At 47.0% G+C, this 19,116-nt stretch overlaps 1 protein-coding gene across 4 annotated transcripts in view; it reads right to left on the bottom strand.

Moving 5' to 3' along the window:
- Positions 1–19,116, bottom strand: part of ST6GALNAC3 (ST6 N-acetylgalactosaminide alpha-2,6-sialyltransferase 3) — a 334,346-nt gene that overhangs the window by 24,173 nt on the left and 291,057 nt on the right. Inside the window, exon 4 of one of the 4 annotated variants that reach the window (XM_075936281.1) lies at positions 17,167–18,019. The exons of the other annotated variants lie outside the window; for them this stretch is intronic. Coding sequence (XP_075792396.1) covers positions 17,554–18,019 — 466 coding nt within the window. The 3' untranslated portion in view covers positions 17,167–17,553. Of the gene's footprint in view, positions 1–17,166; positions 18,020–19,116 lie in introns of those variants that run through there. 4 annotated transcript variants of the gene reach the window in all.

Genomic DNA, 19,116 nt, shown 5'->3' with positions numbered 1-19,116 from the left:
TTGTTTCATAATTTCACAGGTACTTTTAAACAGAGCTCTCCTACTTTTAAGTAAGCAGATAATCCCATGGCTAGATGGAGGATCCTTTCCAGTGGGCAGTTCACAGCAGTGAAAATTAAATACTAATTCTCCCCCAACCCTTGATGTGCCAATTTCTGATTCCTGGATGAGATAATGAGCATGATAAATTAGGATGTCAATCTCAGTCAGAACAGCAATTTAGAAGAGTTTTTAAAATCCTTTGTTTTAATTCCTGACTTGGAGAAATCAATGGGTGGGTCATAGGTGCTGGAAGTACCCCCTGGCTTGAAGAAGTTTCCATAAAATAGAGGGTTTATAGTTGTTTGAATGGCTCTCAGCACCTCCACTATACAAATTGTTTCAGCAGCCCTGGATATTTTGGCATGCACTGGATGAGAAAGTATTTGGCCAATATAAGTAACCACATAACCATTTTTGCTTCATTTTCAATATATATTTTTAAAGCAATTATAAAAAACTCAGCTTAAAATAGCAGGACTTCCTGGAGCCACAGGCAGTAAGGGCAGATGAAAAATATAATGCACTTGTTTTTATAAGCTCTCTCACTTCAGCCTGACACTGAAGCACTGAAATTAGCAGGCGTTCCATTGACTGCTGCTGGAGCAGGATTGATCCCTTGATGAATTAAGTAGGTGTACTTAACTCTATTGGCTCAAATGAATTCCCAGCTACGATCCATGAAGCGGGAAGTTTCATATTGTCTGGAGTACTTCCAACATGATCAGAATTTTTTGTGAGCTGTTCAATATCTGGGAGCTGACTATGCTTTTAAAGCGTGGGTCTGTGTTAGGGCCAGCTTGCAGCACACTTGCTCACAGTGAGCTCTGAAAAGTATTTTGTTTTAAAGGGGAGCAATATCCCTGAAACACTTCAGAACTCAGTGCCTGTATCAACCCCTAGGGAGGGTGCAGCATGTTCTCATCAGGTGTTGGGTCAACTCTAGTGAGCGGGAGGGAGGCTCTGCTCCCTTTTCTCTTTGAAGTTACTTTTTCCCCAGCAGAACTCATGAGCTACACTCTCGCCTCCGACCGGAAGATAGAACTAATGCTGGCACACTTCCCCAAATGTGTTTGCACAAGAGCGAGGAACAATCTGGCCTGCGGTGCAGCTTCTCTCAAAGTGACTGTCTTGCAGGTGGGCCACAGGCTCGGGTCTGTTGCTCAGCCCTGGTGAGAAGTTTTGCCTGCTGCAAAATTAAAGGCCAGCTTTAGCCACACATGAAAAGCAGATTTCATAGACTACATCCAGTTGACCTCTGCAGTATCTGATGTTCCCTGGTTTGAGATAATGGATTTTGTTGGTCTCTGACAAACCGGGTTTGGTTTATTGTATCCTACCAAAAATCCTTGCCACGCTCTTAAAACTCAGCTGCTTGGAGAGCTATTCCAGTGGTTATTTCTGTGCTCACCAGATTAAGAGGGCTCTCTCACTGGGGCAGTACCTTCCACTAATAGGCACATAAATTGCACAGCTCCTTTGTTTTCCAGAGTAAACAATGATGTTCCCGACTGGGCAGCTGTGGGCCAAATCCTTCTCTTCTCGTGGGTTATAGAACCCCACCCCTTTGCACAGTGACAAAATCCACTTTGTGTGCCTGCCTTGTGGATGTGTGTGCGGGGGCATTTGGGTCTGCACTCAGCAAGCTGTTGGCTTGGAAAAAAATAGAAAAGGCAGTCTGGCTCAAGAGAGAGACTATAAATGGCAAAAGAGCATGAAGACTAGTTCAGGTTTGATTTTGTTCTCTGTAAATAAAAAGCTACTGTTGTTGTCCAATGATCATTCTAAGATTTGTTGCTAATAGTTTTTATGCAACTGCATGCTTTTCACAGAGAAAAAAATGGCACAAGAGGGGCTGTGAACAAGAATACAGAGAACTGATTTTTCTTGGTGAAAAGGGTTTATATTTTTCTTTTGTACATGGATACCTATGCACTGGTTTGTCTGTGCATGCATGTGCAGGCCCACTGTATAGACCGTAATAGTGGACATCTGATAATAACCAGCCCTTTCCCATCAAACAGCTAGCAGACTATTTCACACATTCCAAACCCCACATGGTGCTGCAGGTCATTCTGTAAAGTGAAACATTTATGTATCGACAGATGTTTTATTAACCATTGTGTACGGTTTAATGCAAAGATTAAGCAAGTGGAATACGTTATGAGCAATGTGGACCAAATTCTGGATTTGGGCTCTAGTATGCCTGAAAAGATGTACACAAGAGGGAAATTGTAAGGCATACTTTGTGCTCAAGTGATGGATCCCTCAAAACCACCGAGTTTTCATTAAACAGATTTACCGTACACTGAACCATGAAGCCATATTCAAAGCAGCAGTCACACTGTACAGTCCACACATTTGATTTGGGCATATACCATTCAGTCTGCCTGCAGCTCCAGGGCATCCAGTCTTACCATGACTCACTGTCCTGTTATAATATTTTTATTATTTACCATTTGTATTACAGCAGCACCTATAGGCCACAATCAGGATTGGGCCCCATTAGAGTTGGGTGCTCATACTAAAAGACAATTCCTGCCCTAACGACCATCTAACTGAAGACAAGAAACAACAATTGTAAGGGGCTCTGAATAATTGTGTGAGCATCCTAGAGGAGTCAGCGAGGATGCTTATAGGCTGACCAAAAAAAGGAACAAAAACCACTGATGCTGCATTAATTGGTGCCTGTTTGCAGTTGTTAAAAATAAGCACAAAGATCTGACATAATATTGCTAATTTTTAGGAACAAAGGTTGAAACAAAATTTAAAATAACTTAGAGCAAGTCGCTGCATTTACTGGAATCAACAGCATCTCTTTGTATCTATAATTCCAGGGCTTACATTTGTACAGTCTTTTATTCATGGGCTGTATACACATGGGAATCAGGAGCATGGAGAAAGAGAGAAAGGGGAGAAGGGAGGGGAGAAAGCATCTTAAAAGAACCGGCTTCTGCTACCTGTGGTTTTGTGGTTTCCTCATTTCTGATTCCTTGACCTGCCTTTGATGCATTCCTGCTCAGCTGTGAACTCAAGTGACAAGAGAAGGAAGTTATTTTATCCAAGCAGAGTGGGCTGCTTGAAAGGACTATGATGCTAGGCTCACAGGAGAGAAAGAGCAATCTTGCTTATCAAGAGCAATCATGCAGACCCGGCTCACTGAAAAGCACAAGCAGGAGAACCAAAGAAAGGGATAATTACAATCGTAAACACTGCCACAGACAATATTGTTTTAAGGTTGACTTTTGTACAGGAAAATTCATGGTGCTTAATCTTTTCATGTCAGAGGGTATACCCTATAGAAATAGGGTGTTTCCAACGTGACTTCTATAGCTTCTTACAGCTGCATGGCCTTTACTGTTCACACTGCCTGTTCAGATACAGACAGTCTTTCAGATATGCTTAGTATGGAAACTAAGATATAAAGGAATATTAGATTTGGGGGAGGAGGAGGAGGGGAAACCAGAAAAGCTCTACCTGGCTTACTTGACCCCAATATGCTTTTTTCCTATTATCCATTGGTGACTCTTGAATATCTTTCGATCTGGTTTGTTTCCCAGATACAAATCCTGGTCCCAGAGAACCCTGTTTGCTCAGTTTATAAATAACAAAATATATTTTTGTTAAGTTCCCATCTTGCAGATTTCACCTGGGATTTGAAAACCATACTGCTTATGCATGATTACCAATAACCCTGACCAAATGGAAGTGCATTATACAGTAGATGAAATTGACATCTGCAGTTCTTTATATTCGTAAAAATTTTGGCATTTGGAACTTGCTTAACATTTCTGAGGATGCACAAATCAATACAAAAGAATCTCCCATAGCTTCCTTGGCTCTGCAGTGCTAAGAGGGGTAAAAAACTTGTAGTTTGGGAATAGTTTTTTGAATTCTTTCTGTGTTTTTATATTACACCTATGATGATAGTTGCTGTGTCAGAACAAAAGCTTCAGAGGGGTTGCCGAGTTAGTCTGTGGCAGAAGGGCCCCTAAATGCATATAGGGAATAGATGTGAGGGATAAGAATGCACCGTTTTGAGTATAATTTTCTCTGATGATAAGAGACACTTCATCCACATAAAGGCCAGAATCTAAGCTAGTGGAGCTATGCTGATTTATACCAGTTTAAGATTTCGCCCAAATTGTGAATATTTGGGCTTCAGGTAGTTGAAGTAAACAAAAGGTGGCATGAAATTTGCTCCATCCTTTCCTGGACACTGCTCAAGTCTGGGAGCTGGTTGCAGCTTCATGTGTTAGGCCCACTCCATGTTGGGTGGGTCAAAGACACACTCCAGGAACACTAGGGCTACGTCTACACTGGCCCCTTCTCCGGAAGAGGCATGCTAATTTACAACTTTGGAATAGGGAAATCTGCGGGGGATTTAAATATCCCCTGCGGGATTTAAATAAACATGGCCGCCGCTTTTTTCCGGCTTGGGGAAAAGCCGGAAAAGAGCGTCTAGAGTGGCGCGATCCTCCGGAATAAAGCCCTTTTCCGGAGGATCTCTTATTCCTACTTCAAAGTAGGATTTCCCTATTCCAAAGTTGTAAATTAGCATGCCTCTTCCGGAGAAGGGGCCAGTGTAGACGTAGCCCAGGAGAACAAAGTACACACATCCCTGTCTCCTGATAGCCCCTGCAACTATGTAGGAAAGCTTATTCACTAAGACCAAATCACACTATTTAATAGCTACCATGTTTGGATGTGATCTAAGAAAGAACAAATCATTTATATTATGGACAAATCCTATCAGTTTATAGACCCCATTTTACAGGGAATAATCTGAGGCACCAGGAAGTTGTGACTCAGTTTACTCTAAAATACCTCCTCCAACCCCCATCTTGGAAAAGCCCCAAAGGCCCCCTCTTGGCCAGAAGGGATTCCTGAACTGGCCGCAGGACCTCCCCCATGTCTGGAAGAGCCCAGGTATTCACTACTCAGCTGCCCTGGAACCTGCATAGGGAATATCAAAAACATCTTTGGAAAGATGCCTTTCCCCAGAGCAGGTTGGGTCTAGGGAAAGGAGGGGAGGGGAGGCATAGCTGAAGCCAGCTTTGGGCTCCTTCAGGTGCGGGGAGTGCCCTGCAGCCGGCCAAGGTCCAGGGTTCCTCTGGAAATGGGAAGGACGCTTGGGCTTTCTCTGGGAGGAAGGTGAGGGGCTTCTGGCTCCAACTGAGGGAGTGGGCAGGAGGCCCATTGATTGCTCTGCCCTGGGGCCCAGAACTACTGTCAGTGGTCTGACTGTCAGGCTCAAAGCAACTGCATTGAACATGACCCAAAGTTCACAACATAATGCTAGAGGGAATGTCATGTTCTAGGGAATCATCTTCATGACTTCTAGGATTGTTTCAAACTGAAAAGCTCCTGACATGATTTGGGGAAAACTAATACAAGTTATTTTTGGAACAGAGTCTGCCCTTCCTCTAATCACTCTGCCTCTGCCAACCTCCTATCCCCCCAAAAGAAAAAATGCTGGCAATGGTGGTGTGAAGGAAGCATCCTGATTTAGTGAAATTAACAAAGAACTTGTTTGGAAATCTTTTGGCAGGGTGAGGGGTTTAAAATGACTGAGAAAATCCCACTGGGTGCTGTTTTCTTTTTCTTTATGACAGCTGGATTTGTCCATCTATTTTTCCACCCAGTAGGACATGAATGTGGGCATCAGATTCTAGACATGGCAGTTCTCTAATTGAGTGACATCTGTTCACAAGCCCCTTTAGCTCTTTTATCTGATTTTGACTGATCTCTTCCAGTCTGGCCACTTTGGAAATAGGTTCTTCCAATGTCTTCCCATCAGGAGTTGTGCTGAACTATAAGCAGTTGCTGCTATTGGTGTTGATCTGTAACTCAGAAGAGCAAGGAATAGGTCTTCCTGCTGTTTGATTTTCTTGTGCTATTTGACCAACTCTCACAGCCTCTCCATTTTCTTGTGAATAATGTGGGCTGCTAGTAATATGATCAAAATCATATTTCATTCAGAATCATTTAAATTCTGCTGCAGTGAATTGTCTGTCACTAGTTGTTCTGGCATACCAAAATGAACAAAAGTACACCACGGTGTCTGAACAGCATTGCAATAAATTATGTATTTTCAAGTACACGATTTCTATATTCCTGGAAAAATAGTCCACAATAACCAGGTAACTAAGTCCCATAAATCTGCAGCTAATTTCTTCTAAGGTCTCTTTGTTTGGGATATTTGTACACTATGGGTATGTCTAGACTACATGGCTCCGTCGACGGAGATGAGTTTACTAGACATAGGAAAATGAAGTAGCGATTTAAATAATCGCTGCTTCATTTACATCAAAATGGCCGCCACGCTGTGCCGATCAGCTATTTGGCAGCATAGTAGGGCAGTCTGGATGCACCACCAGGGGCAGATGACCATTTTGCGGGGTCCTGGGCAGCATAATTCCGCGGGGCCCCCCCTTTGCCATGGCGCATGCGCAGTGACACCATGCGCATGTGCAGCAGTGCCACGGCGCATGTGCGGGGCTTTCTGAAGCGCGGGGCCCAGGGCGGCCACCCCGTTTGCCCTGCCCTATATCCGCCTCCGTGCACCACGGTCAACAAGGGAAGCCTTTGCCGACCGCTCCGTTATGCCTTGTGACAAAGGCTTCCTTTGTCGACCCTGGTGCATCCAGACTGCCCCCCTATGCCACCAAAGAGTCGATCGGCACAGTGTGGCGGCCATTTTGATGTAAATGAAGTGGTGATTATTTAAATAGCCGCTTCATTTTCCTATGTCTAGTAAACTCATCTACATGGCTCTGTCGACGGAGCCATGTAGTCTAGACATATCCTAAATGGTTCAGCATTGTCTCTCAAGGTACTTCTGACTATATCTTCATTCAAAAGTCCAGTATCACTAAATCCTTCATTCAGTTTTTCCTCCTTTTTCACTATGCCCATTATGGCTGCCAACCTCCAGCTGAGAAGGTTGTTGGTCTCTAATCCTTTGATCACATACCTGCAGGGCAAGTCGGAGATTTGTCAGGTGACTTCAGCTCTGGGAGGGCTTGAATGTGGTTGTAAATTCCTTTTGAGATGACTGTGACATCAACTCCCAAGTCAATTTTAAAGTCAATATTAGTTTTGCCAGTTGCCATGAATATTCAATTTCACTCTCCAGGCAGGCTCCATGTCATCACAAGTGATAGATCCAAGAAACAATGGCTCTTGATTTTCTGTAAGATGAGTCAACTCTCTGTCTGCTTTGCTATGGTGTGCAGCTGCAAAATGTCCATATTCTGTGCACATATTACACCATCTGCCTGGTATTATGCTGGACATGGATCATCTCTTGGGATGTGACTTTTTCCACTGCTTGTGGATGTAAGCTAGAATTTGTCCCTCTAAGCCTCTTTCCTTATGGTAGTGGTGGTGGTGGTGGGAGGGCTTAATGATAATGACTTTTTACATTCAAGTGTCCATTTACCGTTTCTACACTAGTTTCAGGGATTTCAGCTTGTCAAATTCTTCTAGGTTTTGCTGGCTCATCAGCTGAGATTGCTTTGCTTTGTCTATAGATGTGGCTGGGGCTAAGGTCAAATCCCTCTTCAATTTTAGCTGCTAGAAAAGGTTTTTACCCGCTAAACCAATAACCAGTTTGTCTCAGATATTTTCATATTACACATTCTCCAAATCAATTTCAGCCAATGTATGCAGAGCTCTTATGAAACATTAAACATTTTCTCTGGGCTCTAGAATCCACTGGTGAAAAAATGCTTTTTCATAAATCACACTTCTCTGAGATATAAAGTATACAACAAGCATAACCAGAACCCTTTCATAGACATCTTTGTTACTGTCTTTAGTAAAATTGAAGGATTTCAAGACATGCCCCGCCTGCTTTCCCAGTGCATAAATTTGAGAAGATACCTGTGTATCAACAGTTTCCTCATGGAGCTTGGTAACAAAATATATTGCCTGCAAAATATTGTTTCCAGTCTGTCCATTCCAAAGATTTTGGCAAAGCTGACGTTCTCTGAGGCATTGAAAAGTGGCATCTTGATGAGCTCTTGCAATTTGTGGTGCTTTGTTTTCTCTCGTTTTTTTTTCATAGTTTACCCCTGACACGACATTATGGTCCCATACCAGTTATGCACTGGCTACATCAGGCCTGGGAAAAATACGGCCTGCCAAGCCATCAGATCTGGCCCTTAGAGGAAGTGGGGAGCCCCAGGCAGGCTCCCCTGCTTGCTCTGCCCCATGCACTGTGCAGAAATGTGGCTGCTGGGCTTCCTTTCTGTTTCTAAACGTGCGGGGAGGGGGAAAGCTTCACGAGCTGCCCCGCCCATAGCACAATCCCATTGGCTGGTTTCTGGTCAGAAACCGGCCAATGGCAGCTGCTTGTTTAAATAACAGGCATCCAAAAAGAACCACACCCTGTCTCCTCAGCTCAGTTATTCACTGAAGCAAATGGCCAGGCAAGCAAGCACACTGGCTGGCTGGGAAATGTTTTAAGCTCTGCAAGCCTTAGCTCTGCAGGCAGGCAGGCTGGTTTGGCTGCTGGCTGGTAAGTCTCCTGGCCACAGCCTGTCTCTGGCACCCCAACCCCTCCTTGTCCCAACCCTCTGTCCCCTCAACATACCCAAACCCTCTGTCCCCATCTTGCAGCCCTACCCCCTCCCCGATCTGTACCCCAATCTCCTGCCCTAGATCACAATCCCCTTCTATCCTATGTCACATCCCAAACTCTTGCACTCCAGTCCTGTACCCTAGGTCACAACCAACTCCTTCACCCAAACTCTCTCTCAGACTCCAGTCTCCCTCCTGCACCCCAAACCCTTATCCCAATCTCCCTGCTGCACCCAGCCTCCATCCCAGACCCCACATCTCCTCCATAAATATAATGGAAGAGTGTAAGCCCTTGACTGCTTTCCAAAATCTTGGAGTTGTCCCCCTGTCAAAAATTATTGCCCATCCATAGGCTATATGCACCAGATGTGTTAATACTCTGGCAGGTATGGCTGAGGTTAATTTCAATATTGTATTTTATACATAATATCCATCTTGTGATTGAACAGAATAATAATCCATCACAGATCTTGTGGCCTTTCTAAGGGTGTGTACGTCTATACTACAACAGGTGTCACTGCAGCACATGTAGACATACCTGAGTTAGCTTTGATTTAGCAATCTCAAATATCAATAGGTGTGAAGTTGCAATAGCACAGACTGGCCACTTGAGGGCATCCCTAGGATTTCATGCAGAGTTGTGCCAGTCCTGTGCTGCTACATTCTCTGCTATTATTTGAGCTAGCCAATGTGTATGGTTGCCAGAGTGGCTGGTTTTCAGCCAGCCTGACTAGTTTTTGCATTGCTTTGCCTGTTACTAGCGGATATGTGCTGGAGGAGAGCCTCACTGGAGGTTGAGGATTCAGGGAGGAGGCTTCTTGGGTTTGGACTGGTGGACAGGCAATGGGAAGCTGTGCTTGGAGAGGCATCAGTACATACACTACATAAGGGCACCATATTTGGAGGCATGTGATTGCCAGGAAGCAGCAGTGCTGAGATCCTCCTGGCTACACATGTTTTTCTCATTGGGCTCAGCAGAAAAGAGGTAGAGATGGCTGGCTAGTATCCATACCTTGTGTGCTTGGTAAAGGGCTGAGAATGACCTGCCCCATCTCTTCACCTCCTGCAGGCAAAGGCATTCAGTCCTGCATTTCTCAGACACCCAGCACCCCAGCCTTCTGCACAATCCCCCTGCCTCTCAGAGGCACATGCTCTCCTCAAACCCCAGATATCCAGCATCCATCAGCTCTCCTCAGGCATTGATCACCTCCAGCCCTTTACAGAGCTCCTGGCAGCACTATGTTAGCACCCATAACTGGTGGGGCTTCTTGCATAATGACTCAGTCTTTGAATTAGATGCAATCTCAACTACTCATTGGAATTTCATGACATTGACACTAAAAATAAGAATTGGTTGGCAGCAAAATGAAATACAAATTCAAGAAGACTTAAGAAGCAGTATGATGTGGCAAGTGTACAAACATTTAACTTAGGACAAGGTAAGAAAAATGACACAATAATATAAAAATACACGGTGGGTTTTATGGATGTAACATGATTCTCTAAAACATTTTAGTAACAATTAGCTACAGTCGATGCTGGGATCTTTCCAGTTGGTGGGGAGTAGTGGAGGTGGCCAGTGATTAGTTATTCTGAATCCTGAAGATGACAATTCCATGTCTATACATACTGCACTGCAGTATAGACATATTCTAAGTTATGGCAGCCTCCTAAGTCTACCCTATCAGCTAAAACCTCACCAGAAATCTCTTGCATTGTTTTGTGCCGTGCTCTGGATGGCCCCTCCAACATGCCTCTCTTGCCCCCAGCTGTACCCCTGACATGCTCCCTTCCTAGGGATTGTGCAAGGGCCCTGTACAATCTTTGTACAAAAACTGTACAATCTTTGTACAAAAACTGTAAAAAGTTGAAAAAGAATAGTGTACTGATAGAAATAAAATACCTTTCGTAAAATACACTGAAATCAGTATCTGCCACTTTTATGCTGCACATTTTTTCTCCAAGAAAGGTGTAAAATAAACAGAGCATCCCCACAGTGAATTACTTTGATAGGCTTTCCCACCTTTTCTTTCCATATGAGGATACCTCGTACTCCTTGCTGCTTGCATTATTAGTGGAATCTATTGTAGATGAAGCCAACAGAAATTCCCTGATTAGCTCCCACCTTGTCAAGACAAGATACTGACAACCATTCATCTACCCTTGGCTGAAGTGTCTTGTATTTTTACTAAATATTTCCCACAAAACATTTTATTGAAAAACAAAAGACACAAAATGAATAGGAGACAAATTCCACAAGGGTTGAAGCATGTGTCTGTGGCTTGCCCATGGCAACTATTAATTATGTATTTTGTCATTTTCTGCATTGAATAGGTCAGAATGGCCTACTGAAACTTTATTCTGATCCTAATTGATCAACTTAGGGGAAAGGAAACTCAAGGCTTTGGGCCAGCGCCTCAGCTGTTGGAGTTACACTGGTTTACACCAGCTGAGGGCAGAGCTCAATGTTTGCTTTTTAGCTTTGTGGGTTCTGCATCAGTTTAATTACTCTGCTCTGTGTTGTTGGACGGGGATGGAAGGACATTGTGTTTTTCTCTCCCTGTATGGGATTTAATTGAGCATGCTGCCTTTTCCAATGAGTGATGATCCTCCAGAGAAGTCTTACAGGGGACCAGCCATGTCATTAACTTCATTTCTCACACACAAATGTAGGCTGAGCAGAGACCATTTGAAAAATACACTGTTGGTACCTTGACATGTACAGCATATCCCCGTATCAATATCTTGTCTCACTTCCCCTGCATTCCTCCTATATAACATCTTTACAGGAACGTGTCCATACATTTCTAAACCTACAATTAAAATACATAATTTCCAGTTGAATTTTAGCCTCAGAGTTCAGTGCTGCAAACATATTATTTTATGTCACTGTAGCACTTAGGGTCTGTCTACACATATAGGCGACGGTGCCTGTGAGGAGAGGTGGTACAGGGAGGGCCACCCAGTAGAACAGGGAGGAGGCATGAGGGGCCATTTAGAAATTAAAATCTGGCAGGAGTACAACGGGGGACAGGAAGGACAGTGAATCTCCCGAGTGCTACCATAAGTCACCTATGAGACGACACAACAGCTGGGAGTAAGCTGCTATTCCCCTCGACCCACAACTTGCAGGAGGTGTCAGGCTTGGAGAGAAGGATTAAAAAGGGGAGAGCACTGCTGAGTTGGGGCTGACTCTGGCTAACTCCTTCACATTATGAGAGAACATCCCCCCTCTGGGATTGGCCTGGAATCTCCAAGAATTAAAGATTAATTTTAACCCCCCCCCAACCAACCATTATCGCATGAAACCTCCAGGAATACATCTAATGAAAATTGGCATCCCCGAGGGAAGAGAGGTGTAACCCAGGCCTGTTGTTTTGACTTGCCTATGATTGCTGAATCAGACTGCAGCAGGTGCTGTCTTGCCTGAAGGGGCAGACAGCCACAAAAGCCTCTTTTGTCCTTTTAGCACCTGACTGGGGACACAGCAGTAGGTTGTTGCGTGCCATGGGGTGCCTGTCACAGTTATCTTAGAAACAGTGGCGTGATCAGTATTAGTAAATAAGAGGGTTCCATACATAAAATATCTATGCTCACATACATAGATCCTATGAGAGAAGATAGGGTGATACAGTATGAAGATTTTATGAACATGCTTTGGGATGATGATACTACTCACAAATGGCAAGGCCCTGAACCATGTAGGTCAATCTAAATGATGGTCAATAAATCCTTTGTGCTCCACACACTGTAATCTACTGCATCTATACTTGTGTATTTTTCTACAGAGAAATAAATATGGGCATGTCTACACTGCAGGGGTAAAGCCGAAATAAGCTATGCAACTTCAGCTACGTCAATTGCATAGCTTAAGTCTAAATAGCTTAACTTGGCTGTGTAGGCGCTGTCTACACAGCAGGAAGTCCAAGATAGAGCACTTCCTCTGCCTTTCCTTACTCCTTGTAAAATGAGGGTTACAGGAGTCAGAGTGAGAAGTCCTCCAGCTCGACATTATTTTGACATTATGTAGAAACAACTGCTTGTAGTATAGACATGGACTATGTTATTTCAGAATGACACAGCTGTGTAGATGTACTCTATATCTTGTTATATGCCTGTATGGAAAAGGAGCATCTTTAGATATTGGCTAATGCCTGTATTGAGGCTTTTAATCTTCTATACTAGGTAGTGCCCATTTCTTTTTAACATTTTAATTCCTTATCACACACCTACAGGCATGCCACCTTGAATTATTCTCTCATCAGCCCTTGCAAGCTAAGAAGTGTCAGTTCTCATCAATACTTGGATAAGAGATTTCTAAGGAAAATCCAGGATGCTTTAGGAAATGCTTCACTAGGAGACATTCACCTCTCTATGTTGGCACTGAACCAATGTCCCAAATACTGCTGGAGGGGCACAACTGAGTGCAATATTTTTCATTTCCAATTCTAAGCTCCCCCACCTTGTTATCTTGCTACCAAGCAACTTCCATATTCCAACCTGAGGTGGGCTGCATTTCTATAGCCTCTGAAAGGATTCCTGAACCCCTATAGTCTGAAAAGCAATTTGATTAAAGGTGCTACAAACACTAAGGTCATGTCTTCACTCAGCAGAAGATTGATGCTGCCACGATTGATCTTCTGGAGTTTGATTTAGTGAGTCTAGATAAGAATCAGTAAATCAAACTCAGATGGCACCCCCTGTCAGCAGCTGGTAATCCTGTTACTGCGAGGAGTAAAGGAAGTTGCTGGGAGCATATGTTCCTGTGGGCCTTCTGCTCTAGGGATGGCAGGGAAACTTGAAACAAAGTATGTCAACTCCAGCTACATAATTAACGTAGTTGGAGTTGCATATTTTAATTTGATGTTCCCTTTTAGTGTACCATGGCCAAAAACATAAGCCCATGATAATCTCTCACAATATACTGAAAAATGCTTACTTTCTCATTTTTACCATATAATACAGTAAAACCTATGTTATCCGGCATGCTCGGGGATTAGGGTGTTCTTGTTATTTAAAAATTCCAGTTATCTGAGGGCTCCATCAACCTAGGATAAACCAATGGATAATAATAGTAAAACTCAAGTTTTTAATATTGGTAGTTGTGTAGTGTGAGACACTTGGTCTCACATTTCTATTCTGAGTTCAAGGTGATTAGTATTTCTTAAATAAAAAATTGTTAAGCCAGTCATGGTGCGCCTGAATATGTGACAGAATTGTGACTGGGGGCAATGCTGGTTAACAACGTTTTCTGGTTCACAGAGTGCTGGATAGCACAGGTTTCACTGTATTAACATAAATCAGTTGGAATATAATATTGTACAGTAGACTTCCTATAATCCGGCACCTTTTGGTCCTAGGTAGTGCCGGATTATCAGATTTGCCGGAGAATCGGGAGGTCCGATACAGCTACATGGCTTAACAGCTGGCCAGGACACAATTTCTCTCCTTCTCCCCTCCCCTTTCCTCTTCATGTCTCCTTTGTGCTGTAACCTGATCCTCCTCTCCACACCCTCTCCTGTACCCCAGTCTTCTATCCAAAGCTCTCTTCTGCATCCAAACTCCATCCCAGGCCCCACACTTCCTCCATAGAAATGCAGCCTTTGACCACTTACCAAAATCTTGGAGTGGTCCCCCACCTCTGGGCTACAGCCTATCTTCCAGGGGCAAGAGAAGAGCTGTTATAGAACTTGCAGTATATCACCAGGCATGCTATACACCACACAAAGATCTGCTGACTCCAGGAGAATATTGACGGGGTTAGTTAAGACAGCTTTCCAGCTGCTGAGTGCTATGAGAGCATAGGAAAAACCATGGACATCTTGATTATGTTATGGGGTCTGAGCCAATCACAAAATTGCCATGAGTTTAGTGAGAGTAGGACTGGGGCCTTGTTATGGCTTCAGTTTATTCATTTGCCTGCTTTTGCTCAAAGTCAACCGATGTGACATCTACTAGTCTGAATAAAAGGCAAATGCTATCATACTGTGTTGACAGCTGTGTCTGTTGTGTTCTCTGTGGCAACTGTGATCCAATTCTATTGGGAAAAGCAGAACTTCCTCCTCCTCACCCACCCTGACATACCTATTAGGACACAACAGCATTAGGTAGGAATCAAAGGAGGGCAGCAAGCTCCCAGACAAGCATAACTGTTTTCATATAACATTAGTAGGAAATGAACACAGAGGCTGTCAAACTCACAGGAAAAAAAAAGCAAACTCAAAAGTCAAATAAAAGAGATGCTTTATACTTGCATGGAAATAGAAGGCCCACCAAAGTGAATAGAATAATGTCTCACTGCGATGAAAAAAAATTGAGCTAGTCTACAATGAAGGGGAAATTATACAGAATAAATGAAAAAGCAGTGAAATGCTTTCCCCCAGCTGAATAGATAGAAATGAGTCTTAAGATGACAGACACCACCATGTCTATTACTGGGACCACAATACCTAATGACAATTAATTTTCTTCCCTTTTCTCAGTGAATATCCTTTACTAGACTGAAAAGACAATCGCACTATAGCCCCACACTTTGGATCAAAACATAATATGGTAGAATTCTAGCGTAACTATTGACATGTACTAGAAATGGGCGTGAGCTACAAAATGTGGATGTAGATTTGAACTTGCCTCAAATTTGGGGTTGCTTACAATGTAGGGTTCAGGGTTAGGCCCATGTACAATACATCTCTGAATGTATTCACTCATGTTTTTTCTTTTGGTTTTGTTTTGTTTTTTTCTTTCTGCTCATAGTAATAGTGAAGTAGGTCCACTCATGATCAGTTTTGATATTTGTTGATACATATACAGTGTCAAAACATGGATGTAACGGTATGTCTACACTACAAAGTTAATTCGAACTAACAGACGTTAGTTTGAATTAACTTTGATAGGCGCTACACATGCAAACCGCTAGTTCGAACTTAATTCGAACTAGCGGAGCGCTTAATTCGAACTAGGTAAACCTCATTCTACGAGGACTAATGCCTAGTTCGAATTAAGTAGTTCGAATTAAGGGCTGTGTAGCCACTTAATTCGAACTAGTTGGAGGCTAGCCCTCCCCAGCTTGCCCTGGTGGCCACTCTGGCCAACACCAGGGAAACTCTTCTGCCCCCCTCCCAGCCCCGGAGCCCTTAAAGGGCCACGGTCTGGCTACAGTGTTTGTGCCAGTTGCAAGTCTACCAGCACCCAGCCAGCAGACCCTGCACCTGGCACGCCATGAGCCAGCCACCCGCTGCCACCCAGCCCTCTGCCTCTTCCCAGGACTAGGCTGGAGGCTCCCAGGAGCCTGCCCAGGGCTGCAAGAGGTGGGCGCCCGCCTGGTCAGGTGCGGAGAATGTGGACCTCATCGAGGTTTGTGGGGAAGCCTCCAATATCCACGATCTCCGCACTAGCCACAGGAACGCGGCTGTGTACAGCCGCATGGCTGACAGCCTGGCCGCTAGAGGCCACATGTGGTCCCGAGAGCAGGTCCGCTGCAAGATCAAGGACCTGCAGCAGGCCTACTCCCGGGCCTGCCAGCCAGTGGCTGACCCAGAGGCCTGCCCCCACTTTGAGGCCCTGGACCGCATCCTGGGGGCTCACGCCATCCATGCCCCCCGGGTGGTGATCGACCCCGGGGCAGAGGGACCCGTCCCGGACACTGAGGAGGAGGAGCAGGAGGACGCCGAGATCCAGGAGCCTGCAGGGAGCCTGCCCAGGACCCAGGACCCGAGACACCCCACAGAGCACATAGCCTGTGTCGTCCGAGGCCGGGGAGGGCTCCACATGTGAGTACCATCATGCTCCCCTTATGTGTACGGGGCATTGGGGGCAGAGGGAGCCGAGGGACCGTGCACCTGGGCCTTGCCCGCTATGCAGCAGCAGCTGGGTGTCATGCAGGAGCCCTGGCCTTGCAGAGGGGGGCTGGGTTTCACCCACCTTGTCCCCAGGGAGAACTGACCACTGCTCTTGTTTCACCACAGCCGCAGCACCTGTGACTGCAGGGCACACCACCCCGCCTGCAACAGCCACCCGCACCCGGGCCAGCAGGCATGCCAGGAACGAGGAGGAGTACCAGCGGTGGCACCTGCGGTTCCTGGATCACCAGCTCCGCACCCAGGACCACTGGGTCCGGGAGGACCTACGGCTGCGGCAGCAGAGTGTGAAGGCGCTGGAGGAGCAGGGCCGTGCCCTCAGAGGCCACCTCCAGACCCTGGTGGACAGGTTCCTGCCTCCTCCTGCACCGACCCCTGCAGCTGTCCCAGCTCTCGCTCCTCCTCCCACCCCTCTGCCTCCTCCTGCTGCCTCTGCACCCCCCGTACCTCCTGCCCCACCCTCCACACCCGCTCCCCCCAACGCCTGGCACCCGCAGTGCTGCGAGACAGGAGAGCCAGCAGGACCCCCAAGCCTGAGCTTTCCCTTCCCTTCCTCCACTTCCACCCCTTTCCAGCTCCCTCCTCCCAGGTTTCCCATCCCCTTTCCCACCCTAACTCCTCCCTCCCCCCACCCCAGTTATGTAAAATAAAAAGAGATTTTGGTTGTAAAAACAGGTGTCTTTATTTGACATTAGGAAGGGGGGTTTGGGAGAGGAAAGGGGAAGGAGGGGAGGGTGGAAGAAGGTCCTAGTGGGGCATGCAGGGAGAGTTCAGTCCTCCTCCTCCACATGGAAGCTCTCCCGCAGAGCTTCCCGGATCCGGACGGCCCCCCGCTGGGCTTCCCAGACGGCGGCAGTGCAGGGCTGAGTGTAGTGGCCAGCCATGTGCTCAGCCTCAGACAACCAGGCTAGCAGGAAAGCCTCCCCCTTCCTCTCGCACAAATTGTGCAGCACGCAACATGCTGCCACCACGGAAGGGATATTGTGCTCGGCGAGGTCGAGGCGGGTGAGGAGGCACCTAAATCTGGCTTTCAGTTGGCCAAAGGCCCCCTCGATCACGATGCGGGCCCTGGTCAGCCTCGCATTAAAGGCCTGGCGGGTGGGGTTGAGGTGCCCCGTGTACAGCTCCATGAGCCAGGGCTGTAGGGGGTAGGCCGCATCCCCCACCAGGCACACGGGCATGTCCATGTCCCCGACCCTGACGTGGTGGTCGGAGAAGAAGGTCCCGGCCTGCAGCCTCTGGCACATGGAGGAGTTCCGGTACACCCGTGCGTCGTGTGCCTTGCCGGACCAGCCCATATTAATGTCCGTGAACTGGCCCCGGTGGTCACACACGGCCTGCAGGGGGACGGAGAAGTACCCCTTGCGGTTGACATACTGGGAGGCCTGGTGTTCCGGGACACGGATGGGGACGTGCATCCCGTCGATGGCCCCCCCGCAGTTGGGGAAGCCGAGGGCGCCGAACCCCCGGATGACGGCGTCCAGGTCGGCGAGGTGGACCACCCTGCGGAGCAGCACCTGGTTGATGGCCTTGACCACCTGCAGAGAGACACAGCAAACCGCGAATCACTGGGGCGCCCGGGTGGCTGGGAGTATTCGTGCCCTGGCACTGGCCCGCGCCCCACTCCCGGAAGCAACCCCCCCGGGCGGCGTGTAGTACAGCCGGGACAGATCGAACCCTCCGGTGTGGGGCTCTTTGGCCTCCTCCCGCCCCCCTCCATTTTCCCTGGGGCGGCCCATCCCCTCCTTGCAGCCCCCCTCCCCCCGGCCCAGTGGCCGGTGAGTGCCATACCTGCATGAGCACTGCTCCGACGGTGGATCTCCCCACGCCGAACTGGTTCCCGACGGATCGGTAGCTGTCCGGCGTGGAGAGCTTCCAGAGGGCGATGGCCACACGCTTCTGGAGGGGGATGGCAGGCCTCATGCGAGTGTCCTGTCGCCACAGAGCAGGGGCGAGCCACTCACAGAGCTCCAGGAAGGTGTCCCTCTTCATCCTGAAGTTCTGGGTCCACTGTCTGTCTCCCCAGCGCTCCAGGACGATGCGGTCCCACCAGTCGCTGCTGGTGTCCAGACGCCAGACGCGGCGGGGCACGCTGGCATCCGGGAGCTGCTGCGGCTCCTCCACGGCCCCCAGGGAGGCCAGGAGGAGAGGTAGGGGGCTGATGTGCACCAGGTGGTGCCAGGCAGCCTCCAGCCATTGCTGGCAGGCTTGCAGCAGCAAGTCCAAAAGCTGCACCAGAAAGCCCAGGGCAAGCTCTGGCTCCATGTTGCCAACTGCGGCGGCGGCCCCAAAGGGAAACACTGACAGACAGACAGACAGACAGACACAGAGAAAAACACTCTGCTGTCCCTCGGCGAGGTAGGCAAGCAAGCGAAAAAGCTGAGAACCGGCTGTGCAGGGGGATCCCTTTAAGCACAAGTCTCAGATAGCCTCAGACAGCAGCCACACAAAGCAACTATTGACCTGATGCCCTGCTGGAACCGGTTTCAGCTGCCCTTAAGTGCGCCCAGGTGTCCAATCAGTGTGGACGCGCTAGTTCGAATTATCAAAACGCTAATTCGAACTAGTTTTTAAGTCTAGCTGTGCTAATTCGAATTAGCTTAGTTCGAATTAACTAATTCGAACTAAGTTAGTT

Source organism: Pelodiscus sinensis, chromosome 9, assembly GCF_049634645.1.
Source record: "Pelodiscus sinensis isolate JC-2024 chromosome 9, ASM4963464v1, whole genome shotgun sequence".
NCBI classification, from domain to species: domain Eukaryota; kingdom Metazoa; phylum Chordata; order Testudines; family Trionychidae; genus Pelodiscus; species Pelodiscus sinensis.
This window is presented reverse-complemented; position numbering and strand designations above follow the sequence as displayed.